The sequence below is a fragment of the Calidris pugnax genome, unplaced genomic scaffold (assembly GCF_001431845.1).
Source record: "Calidris pugnax isolate Ruff unplaced genomic scaffold, ASM143184v1 scaffold167, whole genome shotgun sequence".
Classification (NCBI taxonomy): Eukaryota; Metazoa; Chordata; class Aves; order Charadriiformes; family Scolopacidae; genus Calidris; species Calidris pugnax.
The window spans coordinates 1,051,501-1,076,930 of NW_015091045.1; the positions used below are offsets into that span (position 1 = coordinate 1,051,501).

At 59.7% G+C, this 25,430-nt stretch overlaps 1 protein-coding gene across 1 annotated transcript in view; it reads right to left on the bottom strand.

Annotated features, from left to right (window-relative positions):
- Positions 1–26: 26 nt before the first annotated feature.
- Positions 27–25,430, bottom strand: part of MRC2 (mannose receptor, C type 2) — a 29,882-nt gene continuing 4,478 nt past the window's right edge. The window contains exons 4-32 of the mRNA XM_014956472.1: positions 19,077–19,475; positions 18,666–18,839; positions 18,266–18,430; positions 17,970–18,083; positions 16,940–17,083; positions 15,629–15,817; positions 14,231–14,385; positions 13,856–13,963; positions 11,435–11,550; positions 10,801–10,949; positions 10,444–10,661; positions 9,790–9,932; positions 8,975–9,077; positions 8,706–8,844; positions 8,392–8,427; positions 7,733–7,893; positions 7,362–7,429; positions 7,046–7,146; positions 6,788–6,933; positions 5,670–5,784; positions 5,426–5,589; positions 4,058–4,166; positions 3,348–3,586; positions 3,089–3,257; positions 2,753–2,902; positions 2,367–2,486; positions 1,796–1,975; positions 1,383–1,409; positions 27–264 (exon numbers count right to left, since the gene is read on the bottom strand). Of these exons, the coding sequence (XP_014811958.1) occupies positions 44–264; positions 1,383–1,409; positions 1,796–1,975; positions 2,367–2,486; positions 2,753–2,902; positions 3,089–3,257; positions 3,348–3,586; positions 4,058–4,166; positions 5,426–5,589; positions 5,670–5,784; positions 6,788–6,933; positions 7,046–7,146; positions 7,362–7,429; positions 7,733–7,893; positions 8,392–8,427; positions 8,706–8,844; positions 8,975–9,077; positions 9,790–9,932; positions 10,444–10,661; positions 10,801–10,949; positions 11,435–11,550; positions 13,856–13,963; positions 14,231–14,385; positions 15,629–15,817; positions 16,940–17,083; positions 17,970–18,083; positions 18,266–18,430; positions 18,666–18,839; positions 19,077–19,475 (4,322 nt within the window). The 3' untranslated portion in view covers positions 27–43. The remainder of the gene's footprint in view (positions 265–1,382; positions 1,410–1,795; positions 1,976–2,366; positions 2,487–2,752; positions 2,903–3,088; positions 3,258–3,347; positions 3,587–4,057; positions 4,167–5,425; positions 5,590–5,669; positions 5,785–6,787; positions 6,934–7,045; positions 7,147–7,361; positions 7,430–7,732; positions 7,894–8,391; positions 8,428–8,705; positions 8,845–8,974; positions 9,078–9,789; positions 9,933–10,443; positions 10,662–10,800; positions 10,950–11,434; positions 11,551–13,855; positions 13,964–14,230; positions 14,386–15,628; positions 15,818–16,939; positions 17,084–17,969; positions 18,084–18,265; positions 18,431–18,665; positions 18,840–19,076; positions 19,476–25,430) is intronic.

The following is a 25,430-nucleotide window of genomic DNA, read 5'->3' on the forward strand; positions in this document are numbered from 1 at the left end:
CCTCCCTCCCCCAGGTCCCCGTCCCCCAGCGTCCCCCCTGCCGTTAGTCCTGCTGCTCGTTCATCTCCATGTCCGACACCAGGATGTTCTTCTCGGCGGATTCGCTGGGGTTGGAGGTGGTGCGGCTGTAGCGGGCGCTCTCGAAGGCCCCCCTCTCGGCGCTCCGCCGGCGCTTGTACAGGTAGAGAGCGACGGCCAGCACGGCGCACAGCGCCAGCGTCGACAGCACCACCACCGCGATGGCCGTCGTGTTCTCCGGCAGGGCTGCGGGGAGGGGGAAAGGGGGAAAAGGCTGGTGAAAGGGCAGCCCGACATCTCCCCACCTCTCATCCCACCAAGAGGAGCTTCAGCTGGTGGGTCTCCAACCGGACGGCGGCTCTCGGGCAGGATGGGTCGGAGCGGGACAGGATGGGAGACTGTTTTGGGTGTTTTGGGGACAACCTCTCTGTGTCACTCCTGAATTTCACTGAGTTGGAAGGGACCATAGAGATCATCTAGTCCAACCCCCCTGCTGAAGCAGGATTGCCTAGAGCTTGTCAGAGCATGTTACTCAGGAGCATTCAGGCGGGGCTTGAAAATCTCCAGAGAAGGGGACTCCACACCCTCCCTGGGCAGCCTGTTCCAGGGCTCTGGCACCCTCACTGTGAAGAAGTTTTTCCTCATATTTGAGTGGAACTTCCCATGGTTCAACTTGTGCCCATTGCCCCCCGTCCTCTCACTGGGAACCACTGAAAAGAGTCTGGCTCCATCCTCCTTCAACCCACCCTTGAGACACTTGTCAGCATTAATAAGGTCTCCCTTCAGCCTTCTCTTCTCCAGACTAAAGAGTCCCAGCTCTCTCAGTCTCTCCTCATAAGGGAGATGCTCCAATCCTTGAATCATCTTTGTTGCCCTTCGCTGGACTCTCTCCAGCAGTTCCCTGTCCCTCTTGAACTGGGGAGCCCAGAACTGGACGCAGTATTCCAGCTGTGGCCTCCCCAGTGCAGAGTAGACGGGAAGAATGACTTCCCTTGACCTGCTGGCCACACTCTTCCCTAGGCAGCCCAGGGATGTGTCCTGATGTGTTTGAACATCTGGCAGCTGCCTGGGATGGATCTTTGAGATCCCACCAGCAGATGTGGGGTCCATCCCCCACCCAGAGCCTGGTCAGGCAGCATGGGCAAGGGCAGGAGAGCCCAAGGGGCTGGCCTGACATGCTCCTCCATGAAGGGGTGGCTCCTGCTTGCTGGGGAGTCCTAACCCAGGGCCAACCCACCTGGAGATGGCATTTCCCACCCGCAAACACCACTTCTTTGGTTATTAATACAAGCCGGGCTGCAGCACGGCCCCCCAGCACCGGTTCCTGGTCCTGGTGCTGTGCCCAGGCCAATGGTGGCACTCACCTGCCCTGGAAAAGCTGCTCTCCTCCACTGCAACGACAACACAGACAGATGAGTCCACGGCCACAGCACCCTCCCCTCTCCCCAGCACCATCAGCCCCACATCCTCCGCCACTCCCAGCACCGCACCACACAGGCACTGGGTGATGCAAACTGTGGGGATCCTCTGCTCCTGCCCCACCACCGGCCTCATCCTGTCCCAGGGTGCTGACCCAGCTACTGAGACATGCACAGCCCCACCACTGAGCCCACTGGGCACTTCCACACCCCGGCACTGGCTCCTACAACCCCCCTACACTGAAATTGCCCAAAACACATGGCTGTTGCTACCAGTGGGACAGATCTCTGCCCTGCCTGGACCTCCAGCTCACCCCACATCAGCCCAGGCGCCTCAGGGAGCAGCGGGGGGGCCTTACCTCGAGGGATTTTGCAGATGACCCCCATGGTGACGTTGGTGCAGGAGCCCAGGCGCCACACGCCGTTGCTGCTCTGGATCCAGTAGCAGCTGTTCTGGCTGAGCATGCTGGGCCCCGTGTCGTGCTGGCCCCAGTTGGAGTAGTTCACGGCGGTGTTGTCATGCCAAACCAAGGTCCCACCTGGGAAATGGAAGAATTAGGTCTGGAGAGGCTGAAGGGGATGTCCCATCTTTGTCCCAGTTCAAAAAGCATGGAGAGGTGTGATGGGGCGATTGGGAGGTGTGATGGGGCAACGGGAAGAACCTGGGGTTGCAGGGCATCTTCCTGAACCTGCAGGCTCCAGCCCCTCAGAGGAGGCTCTGGGTTTGAAAGCCACCACTTCCATCCCACCAAGCCAGAGGAGTCCCACATGGCACATCCAACGTGGCCTGAGGCAACAGGGCTCTTGGTCACACCATGGCATGAGGCCCCCAGACTGGTGCCACCACCAAGGGCTTCCTCTACTCACCAAAGACCTGGTGGGTCTCATAGTGGGAATTAGGGAGATAAAACCTTGTTCATTCCCTTGTACCTTTGGGGTTGAAGGTCATGCCCAGCCAGGCACCCTTGGACGGACCCTCATACGCCTGGAGGTGCTCCCACACAAAGACGTTCTCCATCTCGTCCTGGATGGACAACACCGTGCCACCAACTGTGGAGGAAAGAGCGTCAGGGCAGAGCCCAGAGCTCGGAGGATGGAGCTCAGGAGCAGCAGTGCCCGAGAGGACAAAGCTGAGGAATCGTGCACAAAGCACACGGGAGCTGGGGAACCCCAACATGTAACAGTAAGGAGAAAATGGCTGGACATGGGTGCAAGGACAGTGGTCTCATTCATGCACCTACAGGTCCTGGGGACCACATCTTCTTCCATTTCCAAGGACGCCTCACCCCCCTCCAGTCACCACAGCCCCCCAGTACCTTTCTGGCACCTCCTCATGGCGTCCTTCTGCCCCAGGGTGATCTCCATGTGGAAGGTGTAGCAGTGGTCCCGGAAGGGGATCCAGGATGAGTCCTCCAGTGACTTGGGGCAGCTGCCACTGTAGCTCCACTTGTGCGTGCGGGGGGCACCTGAGGAGAACACAGGGTGCATTGGGAGTGGGTGGGGGGAAGAGGGTGTCAGGGTCCCACAGCACGTTGGGGCACCCAGAGCTCTGGAAGGTCCCAGGTGGGATGCCATCTCCAACCCTTGGTTGTTCCCTATGTGGTCTCCCTCCCACCAAACCTCCATGTGTCCACCCCACCCTGGGGAAGAACCTGCTCGGAGCTGGCAGATGCCCCCCTGCAGCTTGGTGTCACAGCCGGCCGTGCGCCAGCTCCCGTCCACGTCCATGTAGGAGCAGCCGGCGACCTGCTGGGGCTCCCCGTCCTGCCAGTTGGTGTAGAAGACGTTCTCCTCCGTCAACCACGAGTAGCTCCGGCCTCCCTGGAGAAACGAGGGGAGGAGAAGCTGGGGAGATGCCGTGACCCCTGGGGAACTCCTCCAACACCCTGGGTGGTTGCCCCCTTCCCTCACCTCATCGTTGGCCAAGCCGATCCAGAGCGGGGCCCGCAGGCTGCTGATGGCCTGGGTGAGGAACGCCTGGCTGTAGGGGTCGGGGATGGTGGCCAGGGTGGCGTTGAGGGTCTCGCAGAGCAGCAGCGCCTCGTGCCACCTGAGGGGTTTCTGCAGGATGCGGTAAGTGCTGTTGTGGTAAAAGAGGGTGCCGGTGGGCGAGGGGGGGTACGGCGTCCGCGCGGGGCTCAGGGACGGGTCTGGGGGAGCAAAGAGACACGGTCAGAGGGCATGGAGGACACTCCTGCATCCCAGGGGGTCACCCCCTTGTCCATCCCCTCCCAAGCTGGGGTGTCCCTGGCAGCACTGCGCATGGGGCATGGGCACCTGGGGACATCCCGGTGCTACTGGGGAGGGCTTGTCCCCAGGGGTGACGAGCAGTGCCACCCTGGTGCCATCCCCACCTTGGTGCTGCCCATCACCATGCACGTCCCTATGTGACACACCGAGCCAGGGTGGTTTGGGGGTGGCCCACGTATCACTGGGACCAGGGACCCCCCCAAAATCTGTCTCTCCAAGCTCCCCCAGTGCCCTGAGCTCCCCCCAAGCTGAGCCCATCACCCCAAGCTCCCCAGCTGCAGCCCCACCACAGCATGGGGCAGCCGGGGGGGGGTGGTGGCAGGTCCCCAGTGAGCAGAGGCTGAGCTGTCCCCCCCATGTCCCCCCCTTACCTATGCTCCGCTGGCAGATGTAGCCGTGTTTCTCCTCCAGGCAGTTCCGGTCGTCCCAGCGCCCCGTGAAGTGGGGGGGCGAGCCGTGCCACACCACCACGCAGTTGGTCTGCAGGGCCAAAGCCACGAGCTCAGCACCACCCTTTGCACCCTCATCCCACCCCCACCCCAGGGACCCCCCACCCTGCAGGGCTGGATCCCACTCTGCCCTTGGAAAGCCACCCTGGCACAGAATCACAGAATCTTCGAGGTTGGAAGGGACCTTAAAGATCACCGTGTCCAACTGTCAACCTAACTTTGACAAAAATAGACACCCACACAATAAACAAAAAGCAACACCATCACTAAACCATACCTCCCAGCACTACATCAACCGGTCTTTTGGACACCTCCAGGGATGGTGCCTCAACCACCTCCCTGGGCAGCCCATTCCAAGGCCTAAGAACCCTTTCAGTGTCGAAATTTTTCCTAATCTCCAATCTGAACCTCCCCTGGGGCAACTTGAAGCCATTTCCTCTTGTCCCATGGCCTGTTCCTTGGGAGAAGAGACCGACCCCCCTGGCTACACCCTCCTTTCGGGGAGTTGGAGAGAGCAAGAAGGTCTCCCCTCAGCCTCCTTTCCTCCAGACTGAACCCCCTCAGCTGCTCCTCATAAGACTTATTCTCCAGACCCCTCACCATCTTTGTTGCCCTTCTCTGGACCCGCTCCAGCACCTCAATGTCTTTTTTATGGTAGGGGGCCCAAAACTGGACCCAGCCCGAGGTGGGGCCTCACCAGTGCCCAGTACAGGGGGACCATCACCTCTCGGGCCCTACTCCCCATGCTGTTCCTGACACAGGCCAGGATGCTGGTGGCCTCCTTGGCCACCTGGGCACACTGCTGGCTCATGTTCAGCCCACAGGCCACCAACACCCCCAGGTCCTTTTCTGCCAGGCAGCTCCAGCCACTCTGCCCCCAGCCTGGATCATCCATGGGGTTGGTGTGACCCAAGGGCAGGACCCGGCCCTTGGCCTTGTTGAACCTCATCCCATTGGTCTCAGCCCATCCATCCAGCCTGTCCAGATCCCTTCTGCAGAGCCTCTCTACCCTCCAGCAGGTTGACACTGCCACCCAGCTTGGTGTCGTCTGCGAAGTGACTGAGGGTGCACTCGATCCCCTCACCCAGATCATTGATCAAGATGTTAAAGAGAATTGGCCCCAGTACCGAGCCCTGGGGGACACCACTCGTGACTGGACACCAGCTGGATTTAACTCCATTCCCCACCACTCTCTGGGCCCGGCATGTTGAATCCTTCCATCCTCGTGGTGGGACACGGGGATAAGATCTTCCCAGGGGGTGGGGGATGCTTTGGGGGGGTCTCACTCACCGGCTTGTCGCGGGGGCTGGAGGCGCTGCAGCCCGAGGGCTCGCCGGGCGCCCAGTTGACGTGTCGCAGCGGCTCGCCCTCCACCCACTGGAACTCCCTCTGGGCATCGTGGAGGCCAATCCAGAGGTCGAAGGAGATGTTGGGCAGCATGGACGTGATGAAAGCTGCAAGTGAGGGGCGAGGTGCTGAGGATTCAAGCAGGTCCCAGGCCAGCAGGGCTGGTGGGGGTTGTGGAGGAACCTACCCTGCTCCAGGGGGCTGGCGATGGTGGCCAGGACGGCGCCCTGGCTCTCGCACGCCTGCTTCGCCTCCGGCCACTTCACTATCTCGGCTTTGTCGTGGCCGTTGAAACTGAAACACTGCACGGGCAGGGGCACGGGATGGTCCAGGGGGTGCAGCCACCCCCTGCACCCCGAGCCCTGCACCCTCCCCACTCACCCACCTTCTCTGCAGCCCCATTCTGCCCCAATGGTCCTCCTCCCCTTTGTACCCTCATGCTGGATGGCACCCCCACCCCTTCCCACACCTCTCTCCCAGCATCCCTGTGCATGCATCTCCATCGCCACCCCATCCTGTATTCCCACCCCATGACAAACCTCTCCCAGCATCCCTGTGTGTGCATGCCCATCACGACCCCATCCTGTGTCCCCAATCCATAGCAAACCTCTCCCAGAATCCCTGTGCATGCATTTCCATCACCACCCCATCCTGTATCCCCACCCCATGGCAAACCTCTCCCAGCATCCCTGTGTGTGCATCCCCATCACGACCCCATCCTGTGTCCCCAATCCATAGCAAACCTCTCCCAGAATCCCTGTGCATGCATTTCCATCACCACCCCATCCTGTATCCCCACCCCATGGCAAACCTCTCCCAGCATCCTTGTGTGTGCACCCCCATCACCACCCCATCCTGCATCCCTACCCCATGGCACACCTCTCCCAGCATCCGTGTGTGTGCACCCCCATCATCACCCCCTCCAGCATCCTGACCCCACAGCAAACCTCTCCCAGAATCCCTGTGCATGCACCCCCATCATCACCCCCTCCAGCATCCCCACCCCACGGCACACCTCTCCCAGCATCCCTGTGCATGCATCCCCATCATCACCCCATCCTGTATCCCCACCCCATAGCAAACCTCTCCCAGCATCCTTGTGCGTGCATCCCCATCATCACCCCCTCCTGCATCCCCACCCCACAGCACACCTCTCCCAGCATCCCTGTTTGTGCACCCCCAGCATTTCCCCCAACACACATCCATGGGTGTCTCTCCACCCTGCCATTTCTCAGCCCCCCTCCCTTCCTCCGTGGGGCTGGTGGAAGGACAGGAGGTGGCTGTCCCCTCTCCATCCCGCCGTACCTTGCTGAGGAAGGGAAACCAGCCGCGGGGACAGCCCCCACTGGTGGGAGCGGGCAGTGGGGGGAGGGAAGGCTTCGCCGCCGTCCCGTTGCTCCGCTTGCAGATGTAGGGCAGCGCCGTCAGGCACTTCTGGTCCCCCCAGTCCTCTGTGGGGAGAGACAGGCTGGGCATGACCCCCCTCTGCACTGGGGTAGGGGTGTCTCTGCTCAAGCCTGTGGGTCCCCCCAGAGCCCCAGGATGGCCGCGTCAGGCCCTCACCTCTGCTGGCCGTCATGTACACGCACTTCTTGTCCTTGTTGATGGGCCGGGGTTTGCCCGGTGCCCAGGAGACGAACTTGAGGAGGGACCCATCAGACCACCTGGGAAAGGCACCCGTGGGAGCGTGAGGGTGAGCCCTTAGTGAACGGGACCAGTCACATGCCCTAACTGGGAGCATGCCCCACCACTGCCCTCTCTTGGGTGAGGAACCTCCATCCCAGCACCCCAGGATGAGACCCCTGAGATGTAGGTGTTGAGAGGTGGGGATGGTGGCACAGGGACATGCAGGGACACAGCCACTCAGTCTCCTACTTACTTGAACCTCCCGTCGTTCTCGTAGGTGTGCAGCCCGATCCACCAGTGCTGCTCCTGGCCCCTGGAGAACTGCATGCCCAGAGAGGACACATCAGTGTCCCCTGCAGGGACTGGGTGTCCTTGGGGACAGCCATGGCCACCCTGGGCACGGGGACCGGGCAGCCCCCCCCAGCAGCTTGCACCGTGGTGAAAAGCATCACCTTGCTGATCCCCAAACCCACCCCAGGCATCGGGACCTACTGCCACCATGCAACACCCAGCGTCACCCCAGCAGAGCCAGGCTGTCCCCAGAAAATGTCCCTCCAGCAAAGGATGGAGGAAGCCAGGGAGGGAGCAGAGCCCGGGGAGGTCCCCGTCCCCATCCCCTGGTACCTTCTTCAGGTTCTGTCCCAGGAAGCGCAGCTCGGCCTCGCCGTGCACCGACGCCAGCTCGGCCTGGAACCAGCTGCAGATGCGCTGTGCCTGCACCCACGTCGAGTGGTGCTCGAAGAACTTGTACTCAGCATCCTGGTACCTCACCCACTCTTTGCTGCCTGCAGGCAGGGACCGGTGTCACGCCGTGGCTGTGTCACCCCCTACCACAGCCACCAGCACTCACCACCCCGTCTCTCACTCCCACCATGGGTTGGGCTCTTTGCCTTCACCCCTCTCCTGCAGGGAGAGCATCCAGCATCCAGCCGAGGGGCCTGATCCTGCTGGGTACCCATGGTCATGCCGTGCAGCAAGGGCAGCAGGACACCTGGGCTCCCCTCCCTCCTACGACCCTACAGCATCCATCCTCCTCCGGACAGTGCTGCAGGGATGTGGGGTGGAGTCTCCTTCTCTGGAGACTTCAACACCCGCCTGGACAAGTTCCTGTGGGACCTGCTCTGGATGGACCTGCTCTGGCAGGGGTGTTGGACTAGATGATCTCCAGAGGTCCCTGCCAACCCCATGGGATTCTGTGATGCCCCACAGGGACTGCCATGGGGTGGCAGACACCCAAGGAGGATGGTCTGCACCGAACGGACACACGGCCACGGCCAACACACCTTGGGTTGTGATCTCAGGCTCCTTCACGTCGGCACCTGGCAAAGGGCAAGGAGAGGCCATCAGTGGGACGCGGGGCTGGGATGCTCCCGCTGGTGCTTGCCCGCGGGCTCCAAAGGTGAGATGCCCTCCCAAATCCCCCCAGGATGGGCAGCACCTCTCCCACCCCCTGAATTAGGACTCATCTTCCCATAAAACCTCAGCTTTCAGAAGGGAGGGGACGGAGGGTCCCACTGCACCAGCCCCACCATCCCACAGCCCACCCTCCGCCGGGTTATTCAAAGCTGAAGGGTTTGGGGAGCTCTTCGGTGGGTACCTTTGGGCAGTTTGCAGATCCAGTCCAGCTGGGCTTCGCACTGCATGGGCATCCACTGCAGGGAGGCCAGGTCCAGCACCGCGCAGGTCCGGATGTCATCGTCGTCGTAGTTACTGCGGTCAAAGTTGTGGTAGAAAAACTGGGGGTCGAGAGAGACGGGCGCTGTTGGGCATTTCCACCAGCGCCGGATTTGCCACCCCCCACCCCTGCCCCCTTCACCCCAAATGCAAAGGGGGTTCATATCAACACAATCCCCCCCCAGGACTCACCCCCAGCCCGTCGCTCCACCGCCAGCTCCTGTCCCCCGCAGGGTCCCGCCGGTTCAGGCCGATCCAGAACCAGTGCTGCTCGTGGAGCTCCGGCTCCGACTCCCTGCGGGGAGCCAAGGGGAGGGTGAGAACACACTCCCCCATCCAAACCAGAGCTTTTTACATTTATATACAAATATATATTTATAACCTGGGCTTTTTCTGTTGGCTTTCAAAGCCTGCTGTCCCCACAACACCCAAAGGTAGGAGCTTGGATAACGGCACATCAGCTCAGGGCTGATGGAGTTTTAAACCCAAGCTCCATCCCTGAATTACACTGAATTTCCTGCACTTCTCCCACATCCCCTCTTCGGTGCAGCCATGGTATCTCATGCACCTTCCACACACAAGTCTGTGCTCAGAGAGCCACTGAATTTCACTGAATTTTTAGAGTTGGAAGGGACCATAGAGATCATCTAGTCCAACTCCCCTGCTGAAGCAGGATTGCCTAGAGCTTGTCAGAGCATGTTACTCAGGAGCATCCAGGCGGGTCTTGAAAATCTCCAAAAAGGTGACTCCACGCCCTCCCTGGGCAGCCTGTTCCAGGGCTCTGGCACCCTCACTGTGAAGAAGTTTCTCCTCATATTTGAGTGGAACCTCTTCTGTTCCAACTTGTGCCCGTTGCCCCTCGTCCTCTCACTGGGAACCACTGAAAAGAGTCTGGCTCCCTCCTCCTTCAACCCACAACCCACATCCACACCCTGTCCATGTATCCATGGAGAAGGCTGTGGGCTCGTGCCAAGTGATCTCGGGCAGCGGGACACCCAGCCTCTCACCCAAAAATCTTGTTCAGGGTGTTGGCGACGAAGTGCTCCTCCTCGTAGCTGCCCAGGCTGAGGAGCTGGGCCCCCAGCTCCCGGCAAAACTCCTGCGCCGCGATCCACGTCTTCTTCTCTTGCAGCTTCTCAAAGTTGAACACCTGGGGAAGGAGGAACCGGCAGCGGAGGGGGCTCAGCACCGGGAGAGGAGCAGAGCATCACCCCCACCCCACAGCAGCATAGAATCATCTGGGTTGGAAGGGACCTTCAAGATCATCTAGTCCAACCATCAACCTAATTCTGATAAAAACCATCACTAAACCATCTCCCCCAGCACTATGTCAACCCAGCTTTTGAACACCTCCAGGGATGGTGCTTCAACCCCTTCCCTGGGCAGCCCATTCCAAGGCTTGATAACCCTTTCAGTGAAGAAATTATTCCTAGTCCCCAATCTGAACCTCCCCTGGCCCAACTTGAGACCATTTCCTCTTGTCCCATCACCTGTGACTTGCCACCTGGTGCACGCTGCCACCACCTAGCCCAAACCAAGCTTGTGGGGTCCAGACTGCCCTTCAGAAGCACCAAAACACGCTCCTTCCCACCCCCCTGCACCAGTGGGGAGGCACGTGCACCCCCAAAACAGCCAGGACAAGCCCCCCCAGCACCCCTCACCTTGTAGCAGTGTCGGAGTTTGGAGTCGGAGCTCCATCCCGGGGGGCAGGGGGCGGTGAGGCTGGGCGTGGGGTAGGGACCGGGCAGCTCGGGGTTGACCGGGGTGCCCAGGTTCTGCCGGCAGATGTACTTGGCCTTGAAGGTGCTGCAGTTCTTCACCTCCCACAGCCCCATGGAGCTGCCGGTGGCCAGGGCCACGCAGCCACCCTTGTTGTAACCTGGAGCGCTCACGGGAGCGGGGAGGACGCCAGCCTTAGGGTCGGACCGTGCCGGGTGGCAGAGCCAGCACCCACCAAGCATGGAAGGGACGTCCCCATGGAAGGGACATCCCCATCCCACCCACGGCTGCCCCCTTACCGGGCTGGTCGCGGTTCCAGTGGGTGTACATGACCTCGTCACCACTCAGCCAGCGGAAAGCCCCCGTCTCGTTGATGTCCTGCAGCGCCGTCCAGAAATACTCCCCGTCCCAGCCGTAGATGAGGCTGCTGACATAGGCCTGCTCGAACCTGGAGGGATGGTGAGAGTGGGCGATGCTGCAAGCATTGAGATGCCGAGCAGCCCATGCCACCCCAATCCGCACATGGACCATGAGCAAAGCCCCACTATGGGGTCACCCCCCTCCTTGGGGACTCAACTCCTATAAATACTTAAAGGGTGGGTGTCAGGAGGATGAGGCTGGTCTTTTTTCAGTGGTGCCCAGGGACAGGACAAGAGGAAATGGGCACAAACTTGAATATAAGAAGTTCCATCTCAACATGAGGAGGAACTTCTTCACTTTGAGGGTGGCAGAGCCCTGGAAGAGGCTGCCCAGAGAGGTGGTGGGGTCTCCTTCTCTGGAGACATTCAAACCCCACCTGGACATGTTCCTGCTCTGGGTGGACCTGCTCTGGCAGGGGGTTGGAGGAGATGATCTCCAGAGGTCCCTTCCAACCCCATGTGATTCTGTGACTCATTTAGGGGCAAAACCCACCATGGCTGGCGTGGCACTGACCTGTTGGTGATGGTGACCAGCGTGGAGCCGTAGTCGGAGCACATCTTGCGGGCGTCGCTGTAGGGGACACGGTCCTCACCCAGCCAGAAGCAGGAGGGGCTGTGCCACTTCCAGCCCTGGGGACGGGTGACAGGGGACGTCCACCACTGCTCGCCCCAGCCCTCCCAAAGAAGGACAGGAGCCAACCCGGGGCGGGGTGAGAGCAATGTCCCACGTCCCTTCTCCTGGGAGGTCTCCTGCCCCCGGCCGCCCCGGCTCGACCCCGCTCAGCTTTGAGCTCTAACAAGCCCCCGGGCCCAGAGGACATGGCTGCAAGGAAAACAAACACCCAGGCGGCTTCAAAGCCGGGGAAACGGCTCTCCCGGCCAACGTCCAGCCCGGCCGGGGCGCGGGGAGGGGAGCACAATCCTCCTCTATCCGCCCCGGGGCCCAATCCAGCTCCAGTCCCACCGCAGCCCCGCTTTAATCCCCCGCCTTGTTGATGTTGGAGCCTCTCCGGGGCCAGAGACACAATAGTGCCTGTTTTCTGCCAGAGCAGGGAGCGGGGCGGCCCCGGGGCCGGCAGCGACACGGGGAGGGACGAGGGGGGCTCATCTGGGAGAGGGGACACACACAGGATGGAAGAGCAAGCTGGGGTGGGAAGGGTGAGGGGGCTCAGCCCCGGGGACAAGTGGCCACAGGCTCTGAGACCCTCCCGGCCCGGTAGGAAGCATCACTGGGGTTTCACCCCCAGCCACGGGAGGGACAGTGGGGGACACGTGCCATCTGCAGCATCATCAGCACAGTGGGGAGGGGAGCAGGAGAGCAGCTTTGGGACACCAAGAGGAAAATTACCCTGAATCCCATTTTTTTCCCCAAGTTCCTGCTCCTGCAGCCTTTCCCCAAAGTCAGCAAACCCAGGTATGGACCCACCTGCAGCCCCTGCCCCAGGTTGGTCCTACTGGGAACAGCATGGACACCCCTGAGCAGCTGGGGAAGGGACCTGGCTGGGAGAATGCAGGTCCCCCATGTCCCCAGAAGGGCCTGGATGTCCCCAGAGGGTTCCCCAGCCAGCCCTGGGTCTGAGCAGCACTAACACCACAGGGGTGCTCTCCCATGCTCTGAGCACCACAGCAAGTCCCTGTGATCCAAAAAGGGCTCAGGATGGGACCATCAAGCCCAACTGCTGCCTCCAGCCCCTGAGCCTGGCATGCCCCTGCATCCCTCTCTGGCTCTGCCTTCCCCGTCATCCAAACCTTCATCCCCCACTGCTTCCTTCCTGGCTGTTCCAAAAATAAAGGAGTTTTGGAAAGGGGGAGAAAAAGCAGCAAAGCCACCAAGGGAAACCAGCACAGTGGCTGGAAAGGAGCTGATCATCCTCTGACCAAGATGCCACCTCCTCTCCCTCAACCTCTGCACCTGGGTGGCAAATGGCCCTGGTGAGGATGAGGAGGGGGAGGAAGGACGGGAAAAGGCCTTTCCTCAGTTCATTGATCATTCCCAGTTTGTTTCCCAGTGGGTGCATCTCTCTTGCTGGGCACTCCGGGCCAGAGTCAGACTGTGGCTGGAGAGGCAGGAGGGAGTTAAATCTGCATGGGGACATCCCGTAAGTCCTCGGGACACGCAGGTGGGTGGTGGTGGTGGCACGTTGCCACCAAACACCTCATCCCCAGCACCCACCAACAGCGGGGCTCCTCTGGAATCTGGCTGGAGTGCCAGCTTGCCCGGTTGCCCTGCTCCCCCCTGAGCTCCCGCAAAGCCAAGAGGCTGCTGGGGTTTGTCTCGACGGGGTAAAGACCTCAGAGGAGCCCGGCAGCACCTCCGGGAGCTGGCCCAGAGGGGCTGCTTGCTAGTCTGAGCGCGAGCTGGCTGGCTGTGACACGCTGGGAGAGGTTCAAGAGCGGCGGCGATGCCAGGCTCACCGCTCAAAAACTTTGCAAAGAGGCACAAAAGCAACTCCCCAGCAAGCGTGGGAATGGGGCAGCCTCAGCCCTGCTCGACAGTTGGGGAAACTGAGGCAGAGCCTGGTCTGGGTGAAAACCTGCTGGTTTGGCGGCCGTGTCCCCAAAACGCCCGTATCTTGCCCAGAGAACGCAGCCGCCTCTGTCCTGCCAGGCTCCTGCACGGAGCAGCTTTGCTGCCGGGTTTTGGCACAGAGAGAGGCAAGTGGGGATAAAAAAAAAAGAGCATCCCTGCTGGCAAGCAAACCAGCCCGAGGGGGAGGATCTTGGACGATGGAGACAGGCGTTTTGTCCCAATTTCTTCCCGTGGCCTCATGCAACCACAGAAGCAAAGGGCTGAGCAGCCCCAGGCACAGACCTACTGCTCACCAGAGCTCCCTGAAATGGTTTTGGGGAGAGGGCCCCCACAACCCTGAAGCCCTGAGCATCAGGCAGAGCTGTGGAGCAGCCAGAGCCACCTCCTGCCCCAGGTCCCCCTCACCTTTCGGCACCCGTGGTCATCCTCCTCCTTCTCCTGGCTCACCCGGCCGGGCTTTTTGCAGATGGAGGGCAGGGTCTGGTTGCAGGGGCTGTCGTTCCACCTCCCTTCCTGCACGGTGGGGAGAAGAGCAGGATTGATCCCAGCCGCCAGCCCCATGAACTCCCCAGCCCATCCACCCCCACGCTGGGTCCACAGGCTTTCCTTCCCAACACCAAATCCCCAAGGATGCTGTGCTGGATCCACCCCAACAGCTGGGATGAGGACACATCCAACCCCAGCAGGAGATGCTCCCTGAGGTGTTCCTTCCCCAGCCATGAGGATGCTACAGCACTCTCTGTGGAGGTGCAGGATGAACCCCCTGCCCTGGGCTCTCACCGGTCCCCAGATGGTCACGCAGTCTTCCAGGCTGTCGCGGAAGTTGTTGGGCTCGAAGGGGTGCCAGTAGGTGAACCTCACGGGCGTCCCATCCGACCACTCAAAGTTCATCTGCAGCTTGAGGTCATTTAGGCCGATCCAGAGCTCCTCCACGTCTGCCGAGACAGGGGGGTCAGGGGGAGAAACCCCCTCTGCCTGCCTGAAACCTTGCAGGAACCCACCGGGTGACAGGAGACCATGTGATGGGACCACAGCTCTGCAAAGCATCTCCCTGAACCCCGTGCAGGCACCACAGGGCTCAGCCTCTAACCCCGGCCCTGCCAGCAGGCAGAAGAGGGCAGGGTGGGCAGGAGAGGGGCAGGAGAGGGGCAGGAGAAGGCAGGGCAGCTCCTGCCCACAAGGAAGGACCCACAGTGAGGGAAACACAGCAACATTTGCCAGCAGTTTTTGGAGAGGTGCTGGCAGCAGGAAAATTCCAGACCCGTGGGCTCAGGTCCAGTAAGCTACCGGTTTTCACCCACTCCCTCCCACCCTACCCCCATCTCTCCTGGCCTGGGACCACCAGCACGTCACCCTCCGTCCTCCAACCTTCTACAGCTCCTGCCTCCCTTGGCATTAACCCCCTTCAGCCTCCAGCCCCTTCCCAGTCCCCACTGAAGTCTGGATGCCCTGATGTCCCCGTGGTGGGTTTTGCTGCCAGGCTCTTCCTCTGCAGAGCAGGGACGGGCTGGGGACTCGCAGGAGTGTGTCATTTGGCCACACAGGCTGCATTCATATGGAAATAGCATAACCCAAGCTGAAGGTGACCCTAATGAGGGGTGGCACAAACAGGGTCCAGAGGATGGTGGCACGGGTGCCCCCCTGTTTCCACCAGGCACGATTGCTGGGGCTGAAACTTCCCAAATACCTTCCCAGCTCCGACACATCCCAATGTGGGAGACTTCAACCCAGTTACACCCGGGTGAAGCCAGAACTCAAAAGAGCAACCTGGGATGCTGTAGGCAAGAAATTCCCCCTTCACTTGACCTCCTGCAGGGGACACGTGTGTCTTGGGCAGATTTAGCACCAAGACGTGCAACCTCCTCCAGCAAGGCCAGCAGGACATTTTTTCCCATCTTTTTCTACATTAACCAGCTGGGACCAGTGCCATTCCCAGCTGCAGCTGTGTATTTCCTTGCCCAGCAGTGCAGGCTCCTGGGAATGGCTCGTACATTTGTTGGATGGAGGATGTGTCTGGAGCACGGGCTCCTCCAAGGAACACCTCCCCCCCCAGCCTGGGGGCTCCGCTCCCTTCTTGGCCGTGAATCAACTCAGCCTCCATCACACAGAACTGACCTCTCCACAGACCCCACAATCAGAGGGGAAGGGTGCTGGGGGGACAGTAGGCTCCCCCCTTACCTTGCTTGACCTGCTTGGTGACGAACTCCAGCTCGGAGAGGGTGTGGATGCTGACCAGGTCCCCCCCGCTCCGCAGGCAGGTCTTCTTCGCCTCCTGCCAGCTCTTCTTCTCTCCCACCAGGCGGTAGCAGTTGGACTGGAAGGGCTGCCAGCTGGGCTCGCAGTCCACCTTCACCTCCGACCACGAGTCTGGCAGGACACAAAGCAGCCTGAGGGCTCCTGTCCCGCTCTCCAGCCCTCTCCTTGGCAGGGAGAGGACCACAGGCAAGGAACACAGTCCCATGGGGTGCTCAGGAGACCAAGCCAAAGCAACAGCGGAAAGGCTATGGCCAAAAAGTAATGCAGAACAGCAAGGTGCAGGCAGTGGTGGCTTTAGAGCTCCAGGGACAAAACAAACTCCCTTTTGTTTGCCGAGGAGCGAGAGCAGAGCAGAGAGCACCGTCCCCTGGGGACCTCCTGCTCCTCTCGATTCCTCCCTGTGCTGGTTTTGGCTGGGACAGAGTTAATTTTGTTCATAGTAGCTACTATGGGGGTATGTTTTGGATTTGTGCTGGACGCAGCGTTGATAACACAGGGATGTTTTAGTTACTGCTGAGCAGCGCTTGCACAGAGTCAAGGTTTCTTCTGCTCCTCACACCACCCCACCAGCGAGTGGGCTTGGGAGGGGGGCACAAGAAGCTGGGAGGGGACACAGCTGGGACAGCTGACCCCAACTGACCCAAGGGCTATTCCATGCCATACGGCGTCATGCTCGGTCTATAAAGCTGGGGGAAGAAGGAGGAACGGGGGTGACGATTAGAATGTGGGCAATTTGTCTTCTCAAATCACCGTTACGCTGATGGAGCCCCACTCTCCTGGGGGTGCCTGAACACCCGCTGGTCCATGGGGAGTGGGGAATGAAGTCCTTGCTTTGCTTTGCTTGTGTGTGTGGCTTTTGCTTTACTTATCAAACTGAGTTTATCTCAACCCGTGAGTTTTCTCACTTTTACTCTTCCTATTCTCTCCCCCATCCCACCAGGGGTGAGTGACCGAGCAGCTGGGGGAGGTTTAGGTGCCGGCTGGGGTTAAACCACAACCCTCCCCTCCTGCTCAACCCATGATTGCACCGAGCACTTCTCAGAGGGTGCTCCTCGGGGAGGACCTTTTCCAAATCTAGGCAGCTCTGGGGAGCTGGACCAGGGCTCTGCATGTCCAGGGCACCAGCAAGTTGGGGACACCATGGGTATCTCCACAATCTGCTCTGTCCCCTGACCGTGCCGGGATGGGATACGGCATTACCCATTCCCGGTGCTGCTCCTTCCCCCTGCTCACCCGTCAGGAAGGGGTCGGCGGTGGCGTTGGGCTTCTTCTTGCAGACGTAGGGGAGGGCGATGCCGCAGTCGCGGTTCTGCCAGCCCCCGGAGGACTCGGTGCGGATCACCCCGCAGTTCTCCTCGCTGGGGTTGTCGGGCTGGTCTGGGAAGCGAGGTGAGGAGGGGACACGCTGCTGAGGAGCTGGGGCAGAGCCACCAACGCTGCCCACGCAGGCAGGAGGCAGCTCTCCCTGCTCCAACACCAGTAAAGACCTATTTATTTCCTTATTTTGCACGATGAAGACATTATCCCACACACCCAGGATTATTTATTGTGCCTTGAGGCACAAGGACCTGGAGCAGCACTATTTTACCTACAAATATTGTACGGCAGTTGTTGTGGGGGACATGGTACCAGACCTGGACTGTTCTCGCCTGTCCCCAAACCTCCTCCAAGGGTATCACTGTCCCCACGAGTGCCTCTGGGTGACACCAGCAGGCATGATCAGAGCAGCCCTTGCAATGGGTTCTTCTGCCCCCCGAGCACCCCAGAGGTGGGGGACATGGTACCAGACCTGGACTGTTCTCGCCTGTCCCCAAACCTCCTCCAAGGGTATCACTGTCCCCACAAGTGCCTCTGGGTGACACCACCGGGCATGACCAGAGAGCAGCCCTCACAATGGGTTCTTCTGCCCCCTGAGCACCCCAGAGGTAGAGATGGGCACCTGTAGCTGGGGACCACTCCTCAGCTGTGCTCCAGCACCGAGCTGGGATGCAATGACCCTCCAGACAAGGGCGCTCAACCCAGGTTACCCACAGGGCTACTGAAGGCCTGCAGAGGGACAATTCCGCCTCCAGCACTCAGCATCCCCCATCCAGCTCCACAGATGTCCCAGGCTGCCCCACAGACCCACAAGACTCTCCAACCCCAGGCAGCGAGGGGACATCCCACAGCAGCCCAGGCCACCTCCCTGCCATGGGGCCACCTCCAGTGGTCACAGACTGTTCCCCAGCCCACCCAGCACCACCGTAACCGGCCCCCAGCTCACCGCTCTCCCAGTTGAGGTATTTGAGGGGCGAGTTGTCCGACCACTGCCAGCCTCCATTGATGTCCAGGTCGTTGAGTCCAATCCAGAGTGTGGAGCTGTACCCGGTCAGCAGCCCTGGGACCGACACAGGGGCAAGATCAGTCCCCCCAGCCCCAATTCAACCCCCAGCCCATCACCATCCCCAAACCAACCACCTGGGGCAGGCAGAGCAACCTGGCCCTGGCGATGGCCATGGTGCCACCAGCTCCACCCTGGGTGAGGAGGATGGTTGCAGATCCAGGCTGCCATTGTCTCACCATTGATGTAGGTCTGCTCGTGGATCTCGGTGATGCTGAGCAGGTTGGCCCCTTGCTGCTCACAGCTATTCCAGGCCTCCCGCCACGACAGCGTCGACTGGAAGTTGAACTGGTAGCAGCTGTTGGTGAGGTGGTCCTTGTCCCAGAAGGTCTCGCAGTCGTTGCCTGTGGGGATGAGCACAGTGAGCACCCATCACAGCCCCATCCACGGCTCCAAAAACCCCAAATAACCCCCAAAATCAAGATAAGGAGAAGGCAGTGGGGCTGCTCTGGCAGCACAGGCTGCTCACAGGAGGAGGGATGAGCCAAGAGGGAAGGGGAGAGGCAGGAAAACCCCCAAGAGGGATGGATGAACACAGGGTTTCTGCTTTTCCCCATGGGATGTGTCCCTCGCACTTACTCTTTATGGGGCAGAAGCCCCACCGCTCGTCCTTGCCGTAGTCCTGGGTGGTGGCACACCAGAGATGGCCGTCCTCCCGCCCCGTGCTGGTGCACTCGTGAAACCACTGGTTGTCGTACTTGAAGGGGATGGTGCAGGGCTTCCCGTGCGAGTTGCCCTGGATGGTGTAAATCTCTGCAGGGAAAGAGGAGCCTTTGCTTGAGGCTGCATCTATGGGGAGGGGCTGGAGGGAGGTTTGGGGTGAGGGGGCAGGTTGGCTCAGTGCAGGGGCTGCCTCCTCCCTGGGGCTGCACCAATTCTGCCTGCTTTTGCAGCCAAGCTCCCCAAGGATGACCCACCACAGGCCTCAGGCTGCATTTTGGGGCTGGTTTGGGTACTACAGGGTAATACTAACGCCCAGTGAGGTGTTACCAGAGTATGGCACGGAGCACAGGTCCTCCTCGGTGCCGTACGTCCTCCACTGCGAGCCACGGGCCTGGTCCCCCCTGTCCACGGAGGAGTTGGCCGGGCGGGCGCTGAGGTGCTGGGAGAGCTGCTCCCCGAGGCCGCGGCAGCTCCAGCGCATGTTGACGGACTCGCGGTCGCACTCGTAGGTGGCCAAGGGGTGCAGCCCCGCTGTGGCGTTGCCCCCGTGCCACGACACCCCCAGGCACTGCATGGCCCCCACGTTGAAGAGGCGGTTCCTCGAGACCCATTTCCACTGCTGGGCCGGGGCACTGGCATTACAGCCCTTGGCCAGTCTCACCAGAGAGTCCTTCGTCTCCAGGCAGCCCTGCGCGCCTGCGTTGTAGATGAGGAAGACTTTGGAGTCTGGGGAAAAAACCACAGGGAAAGGGGTTAAAGCATCGCTGGGGACTCTACATTGATGGTTCAAGGATTGGAGCATCTCCCTTATGAAGAAAGGCTGAGAGAGCTGGGACTCTTTAGTCTGGAGAAGAGAAGGCTGAGGGGAGACCTTATCAATGCTGACAAGTATCTCAAGGGTGGGTTGAAGGAGGAGGGAGCCAGACTCTTTGCAGTGGTTCCCAGTGAGAGGACGAGGGGCAACGGGCACAAGCTGGACCATGGGAAGTTCCACTCCAATCTGAGGAAGAACTTCTTTGGGGTGAGGGTGGCAGAGCCCTGGAAGAGGCTGCCCAGGGAGGGTGTGGAGTCCCCTTCTTTGGAGATTTTCAAGCCCCACCTGGATGCTCCTGAGTAACATGCTCTGACAAGCTCTGGGCAATCCTGCTTCAGCAGGGGAGTTGGACTAGATGATCTCTATGGTCCCTTCCAACTCTAAAAATTCAGTGAAATTCAGTGCCACGTGTCACCCCCAGCCCTGCCAGAGCATCCTGGCTCCCTTTCTGTGCACAGCAGGTTTCGGGGTGCATCCCTGTGCGGGGCACCCAGCAGGCTGGGGATCACCGTTCCCCTGTGGAAATAACCCCGGGGTTTGCCCCAACGCCTGTCCTCGGGGTGCGTGTCACCCCCAGCCCTGCCAGAGCATCCTGGCTCCCTTTCCGTGCACAGCAGGTTTCAGGGTGCATCCCTGTGTGGGGCACCCAGCAGGCTGGGGATCACTGCTCCCCTGTGGAAATAACCCAGGGGTTTGCCCCAACGCCTGTCCTCGGGGTGACGGGCTCCGGGCAGGGTGACACGATGGGTGTTTGCCCCGTGTGGCATCCCCACAAAGTACTAGCGAGTCGCTTTTGGGCATCGGAGCCAGCACAAAGAGCTCACCTGCTCTATGAGCATCACTAGAGCCACCCAAAATGGAGGTCCCATGAACAGCACCCGGCTGCAGTGTCACGAGGCATCACAACCAGCTCCACAGCAGCCCCTTAGAGCTCACCTGCTCTAAGAGCATCACCAGAACCACCCAAAATGGAGCTCCCATCACCAGCACCCGCCTGCAGCATCCTGAGGCATCACAACCAGCTCCACAGGAGCCCCTTAGAGCTTGCCTCCTCTAAGAGCATCACCAGAACCACTCAAAACAGAGGTCCCATGGGCAGCACCTGGCTGCAGCATCCCGAGGCATCACAACCAGCCCTGCAGGAGCCCACGCCAAGGGCTCCAGCACCGTCCATCTGCTCCGGGCGGAGGAAAACAGAGCGGGGAAACCGAGAGCATATCCATCATTTTTATGTGTATTTGGGGAACCCGTTAAAAAAAATAATCTTCGGAGCAAACAAGAACTTCGGGGGGAAGGTCTCCCATGGCATGATGGAAAACACTGGCACGCAGCCGCTGATCCCGTGGCACGGCCCCAGCAAACACGGACCGTCGCCCGGGGACCCCCCGAAACCCCAGCCCGGGTGCTGGGAGGTGGGAAGGGAGCGAGTGGAATCACTGCCAGCAGATCCAGCACTAGTGCAGCTGCGGAGGGGAGGAAGGCTGAGCTCAATCCCGGCTCCCTGCACGGTCCCAGGGTCCTGCCCACGGCCACGGCCCGACCCCGCATCCCCACGGCAACTCCCCAGCATCACCAAGGGCCACCCCAGCACGGGAACCCATCTCAAAACCTGTGAAAACCAGTGAACATCGCACTGGGACACGTCGCTCCAGCTGACGTGTCATTTTTTTAAAAAAAAAAAAAACACAACACAACTTTATTCCTTCAAATGCTTCTTTCTAAGCTAAAAAGCCACCCCTGGGGCTTCGCGCAGCTGCTTCTTGCCCCAGCAAAAAGCTGCCCAAAGCTGCACATCAACAAGGCGACTTTTGTTGGGGTTTTTTGTTGTTGTTTTAAAAGCAACATTATTTTTCTTTTTTTCTGCCACAAGCATTCACCAGAAGTCAAAGCGAACTCACGGGCCCCGCTATATTTAGCTTTGGTTTGCTTTGGTTTTTTGCCATTGTAGGAATTTTTTTGGGCTGAAAAGGTTTTCATTTCCTATTCCCCCGCACCCTCACCCTGCCCCAGCTCGGGTGTTACAGGCACATTCGAGCAACAAACATCTCAGCTCAGGGAACATTCCCGACTCCTCTCTGAAAGGCAAAGAGAAACGGAGGAAGGAGGACACCCCCCGTTTCATTTCAGAGCTTCAGCAGCAACCTGGCTCCAGAAAAAATGCTGGAAAAGTCCCGTTCCCCAGCCGGCATGACATCAGCCATGACCTCAAATAAACACAAGCGCAGCCCGTCCGCAGGGCGATCTCTGGGGAGCAGACCCTGTGCACGTGCGGCAGAAAAAAGGGGCAGCCATTGGAAGGAGAAATGTTTCATTTCTCAGAAAATATTTTTCAAATCACGGCGAGCGGAAAAAAAATAAGGAAAAACTCAGATGGGGCCAGTGTTGGTGGCTGAAACGCCACCTCCTTGAACTGTGCTGGTGTTTCTCCAACTGGAGCTGGCTTGGTCCTGACCTGGACCTGGAGACCAGCTAATGAGCCATCAAACACCCATTCCCAGGTGCCAGCACCATCCCATGGCATCTCCCAGCCCGTCCATCGCTCTCCCCTTCCCGCACGCAGCGAGGGGTGCTGCAATCCACCACCAGCATCGGGGAGTTATTTAAGCACTTGTGGGATGATGCAGCATCAGTGCCGTGACCCACTGGAGCCAAGTACCAGCGCTTGGGCAGGATGAGACCTCCTGGGGTCCACAAGGAGCCCAACGCTGGCCTTTTGGTTCTAGGAATAGAAAAAAAATGCTGTGCTGCGAGCACCACGGCGGCCGTTAGCAGCAGGGGTCAGCAATGGGACACCCTTTTCCACTTATCTCCTAACCCAGCTTTGAAAAAATAATTAATAGCCTGTTGGAAAAGCCCTGGAACCAGCCCCAGGAGTCGGTGTCAGGGTGCTCAGCTCCAGGGTGTCACATCAGGGCTGTGCAGCACTGGGCAATGGTGATGCTGGGCAGCAGCCCCACGGTGGGACGGTGCTCGGAGGAAGCTGTCCAGACTGGAGAGGGCAGCTCCCGGGCCAGAAAAGCACAAAATATCATTTTACTCTAAAAAGAGAAAAGCTGGAGGTAGGAAATTATAGGCTAAGGGTTTTGGGCTGCCCCCGCACCCCGCAGGCAGCTCAGCCCACGGCCCCTTTGTTTGAAGCAGGGCAGAAGAGGGCATCAGATGGCCCCCACCACCCCGGTCCCTGCTGAGTTCTGAAGGAATGGGAAAGTTTTAGCACCAGCTGAGTCCTCACACCGCCCCAGAGCTTCCACCTTCTCCCCTTGCAAAAACCCCTGTGCACGGAACGCGGGGAGCTGCTCCTGGTGAGGCTGGAGCCAGGATGGGACAACCAACATGAGCTCAACACACGTCAACAAGGGCACCTTCTACACTTGACCCAAATACACTTTTTTTCACTTATTTACAGGGAATTCAGGGCTGACTTGACCCCCACTGGTGTCCGTGGCACTAGGAGCAGTGCTTGGTCTGGCCCCTGATGCACTGAAAGTGGCTTCCAGCCTCCCTGACCACAGCCCTCAAGCCAATGGGCTATGGAGGAACCAGTTCCCCAGGGCACTGATGGTCTTTTTTTTTGCTCCTGCCAAATCCAGACTCTTCCCAACCATCTCCCAGCCGCCGCTTGTGGAGAAACCTTTGAAACGTGGCCACAGAGGCCACCGAGCACCAGGCTGGTCATGGCCAGCCCCAGCTCCACCAACGATGCTCAGCACCGAAACCAAGCACCCGAGTGAACTCTCCCTGCTCCCACCCGGCTGCCGATGAAGGGGATGGATGCAGACTTGGGTGGGATGGGGCCAGACAAATCCCTTCTCCCAGCCTGGCATCCCACAGAGCAAACCCAACCCTCGCAGGAGGCAGCTCCGGAGCAGAGGAACACCCCAGCAGGACCAGGAATGTCCCCCATCCCTTCTAGGGCCCCCCTGTCCTGCACTGCCCTCAACAGCCATGGCACAGCTATGGGTCACCTCCTTCCAGGCTGGTCATGGCCAGCCCCAGCTCCACCAACGATGCTCAGCACCGAAACCAAGCACCCGAGTGAACTCTCCCTGCTCCCACCCGGCTGCCGATGAAGGGGATGGATGCAGACTTGGGTGGGATGGGGCCAGACAAATCCCTTCTCCCAGCCTGGCATCCCACAGAGCAAACCCAACCCTCGCAGGAGGCAGCTCCGGAGCAGAGGAGCACCCCAGCAGGACCAGGAATGTCCCTCATCCCTTCTAGGACCCTCCTGTCCTGCACTGCCTTCCGCAGCCATGGCACAGCTATGGGTCACCTCCTTTCAGAGATGCTCCTCAGGTTTTTCCACGCACTTGCAGACCCAAAACCCCACTGGCAGAGTTTCCCAACCACGACAAACACTGGCAGATCCTCCACCCTGCCCCAAAGTGGAGCTGCCTGCACGCTCCATGCCCACTCCCTCCCGCATCCTACATCTTCCATGCAGGGCCAGCTCAGAGCAGCTCTGCTCCATCACGTCCTCCTCCTCCTCTTCCTCCTCCTCTGTGGTGTCCTCCTTCATCATGTCCTCCTCCTCCTCCTTCTCCTCCTCTGCGTAGGAACTGTGAAAGCAAAGCCAACCCCCACACCTTCAGGAAGGCTGCTGTCTGAGGAACTGTGAAAGCAAAGCAAACCCCCACACCTTCAGGAAGGCTGCTGTCTTGTCCCAGCCATGCAGACAACTGGATGCTGCCTCCAGTTTACTGGTATGAGCATGGAAACCAGCTGGTGCTACCAGGCAGCGTGATGGTGGGGACAGTGGGGAGCTGGGGCTGTGACAGAGACACCTGGGCTCTGCTCTGCCCACGGAAATGCTCTCCTCTCCCACGGGGGAAATACCATGATGCTCGTGCTCATCAGGAGACATCGTGGCACAGCAGGAGACACCAGCTTTGGCACGGGCTGCTGATTGCTGAAGAGACGGAGAAGCCGTGATCCTTTGGGGCAGCTCTCCAGGGAGTTTTTTGACCCTGTGTCTGGCTCCAGGCTCTCTTTTCCCTTTTTTTTTTTTCCCCAATGCAAGTTTTTAGCCAGCAGAAAGTCTGAAGGGAACTCAGCTCAACCCTTCCCACAACACTTTGCCACCCCACAGCAAATAAGGAAAGCTTCACAACCTACAATTTTGGGGAACGTGGGCAGCACCGGATGAGAGGCAGCGGGGACGGGGAGGCTCCAGGGGACAGAGGTGGCCATCAATGGTGCCAGACATAGAAAGCACTATGGCACGGGAGGGACTAGTGTCCTCAGCACCACCCTGCCCCAAGGACATCCCAGACCAGCCACCCACACCAGGGCACCCATCACCCACCACCCCATCACCAGCAACAAAAACAGGGAGCAAATTTAAGAGAGGACGGAGGCTACAGCCGGGGAGGTGGTTGGTTCCAAACCACCTGGTGGTTGGCTCCAAACCACCTGGCAAAGGCAGCACATCCTCCAAGCTCAGCATGGTGCCCCAGCCACAGCAGCAAACTGGGCTCTACTGGGGCTCCAACACCCAGGAGCTGCTCAGGAGTCACAGAAAAGAAAACAACCCTGCTAACGAACACCTTCATTTGGATTTGTGAGCCCAGGCAACAGTTTTACCCGTAGCATCCTGCAGCAAGAAACCCACCCTTCATTCATGCCTTCATTCAGATTTGTGAGCCCAGACAACAGTTTTACCCATAACATCCTGCAGCAAGAAACCCACCCTTCATTCACAGGTGTGTAAAGAAACCCCCTTTCAGCCCAAACCTCCCAGTTTCACCTGCTCTCACTCACTGGAAAGCAGGGCAGAGCAGCCCCAAGCCACTTGCTCCAAAATACCACCTTTTGAGCCTGTTATTGCTGCTCGAGGGAGAGCAGCGGTTCCAAAACCCACACCAAAA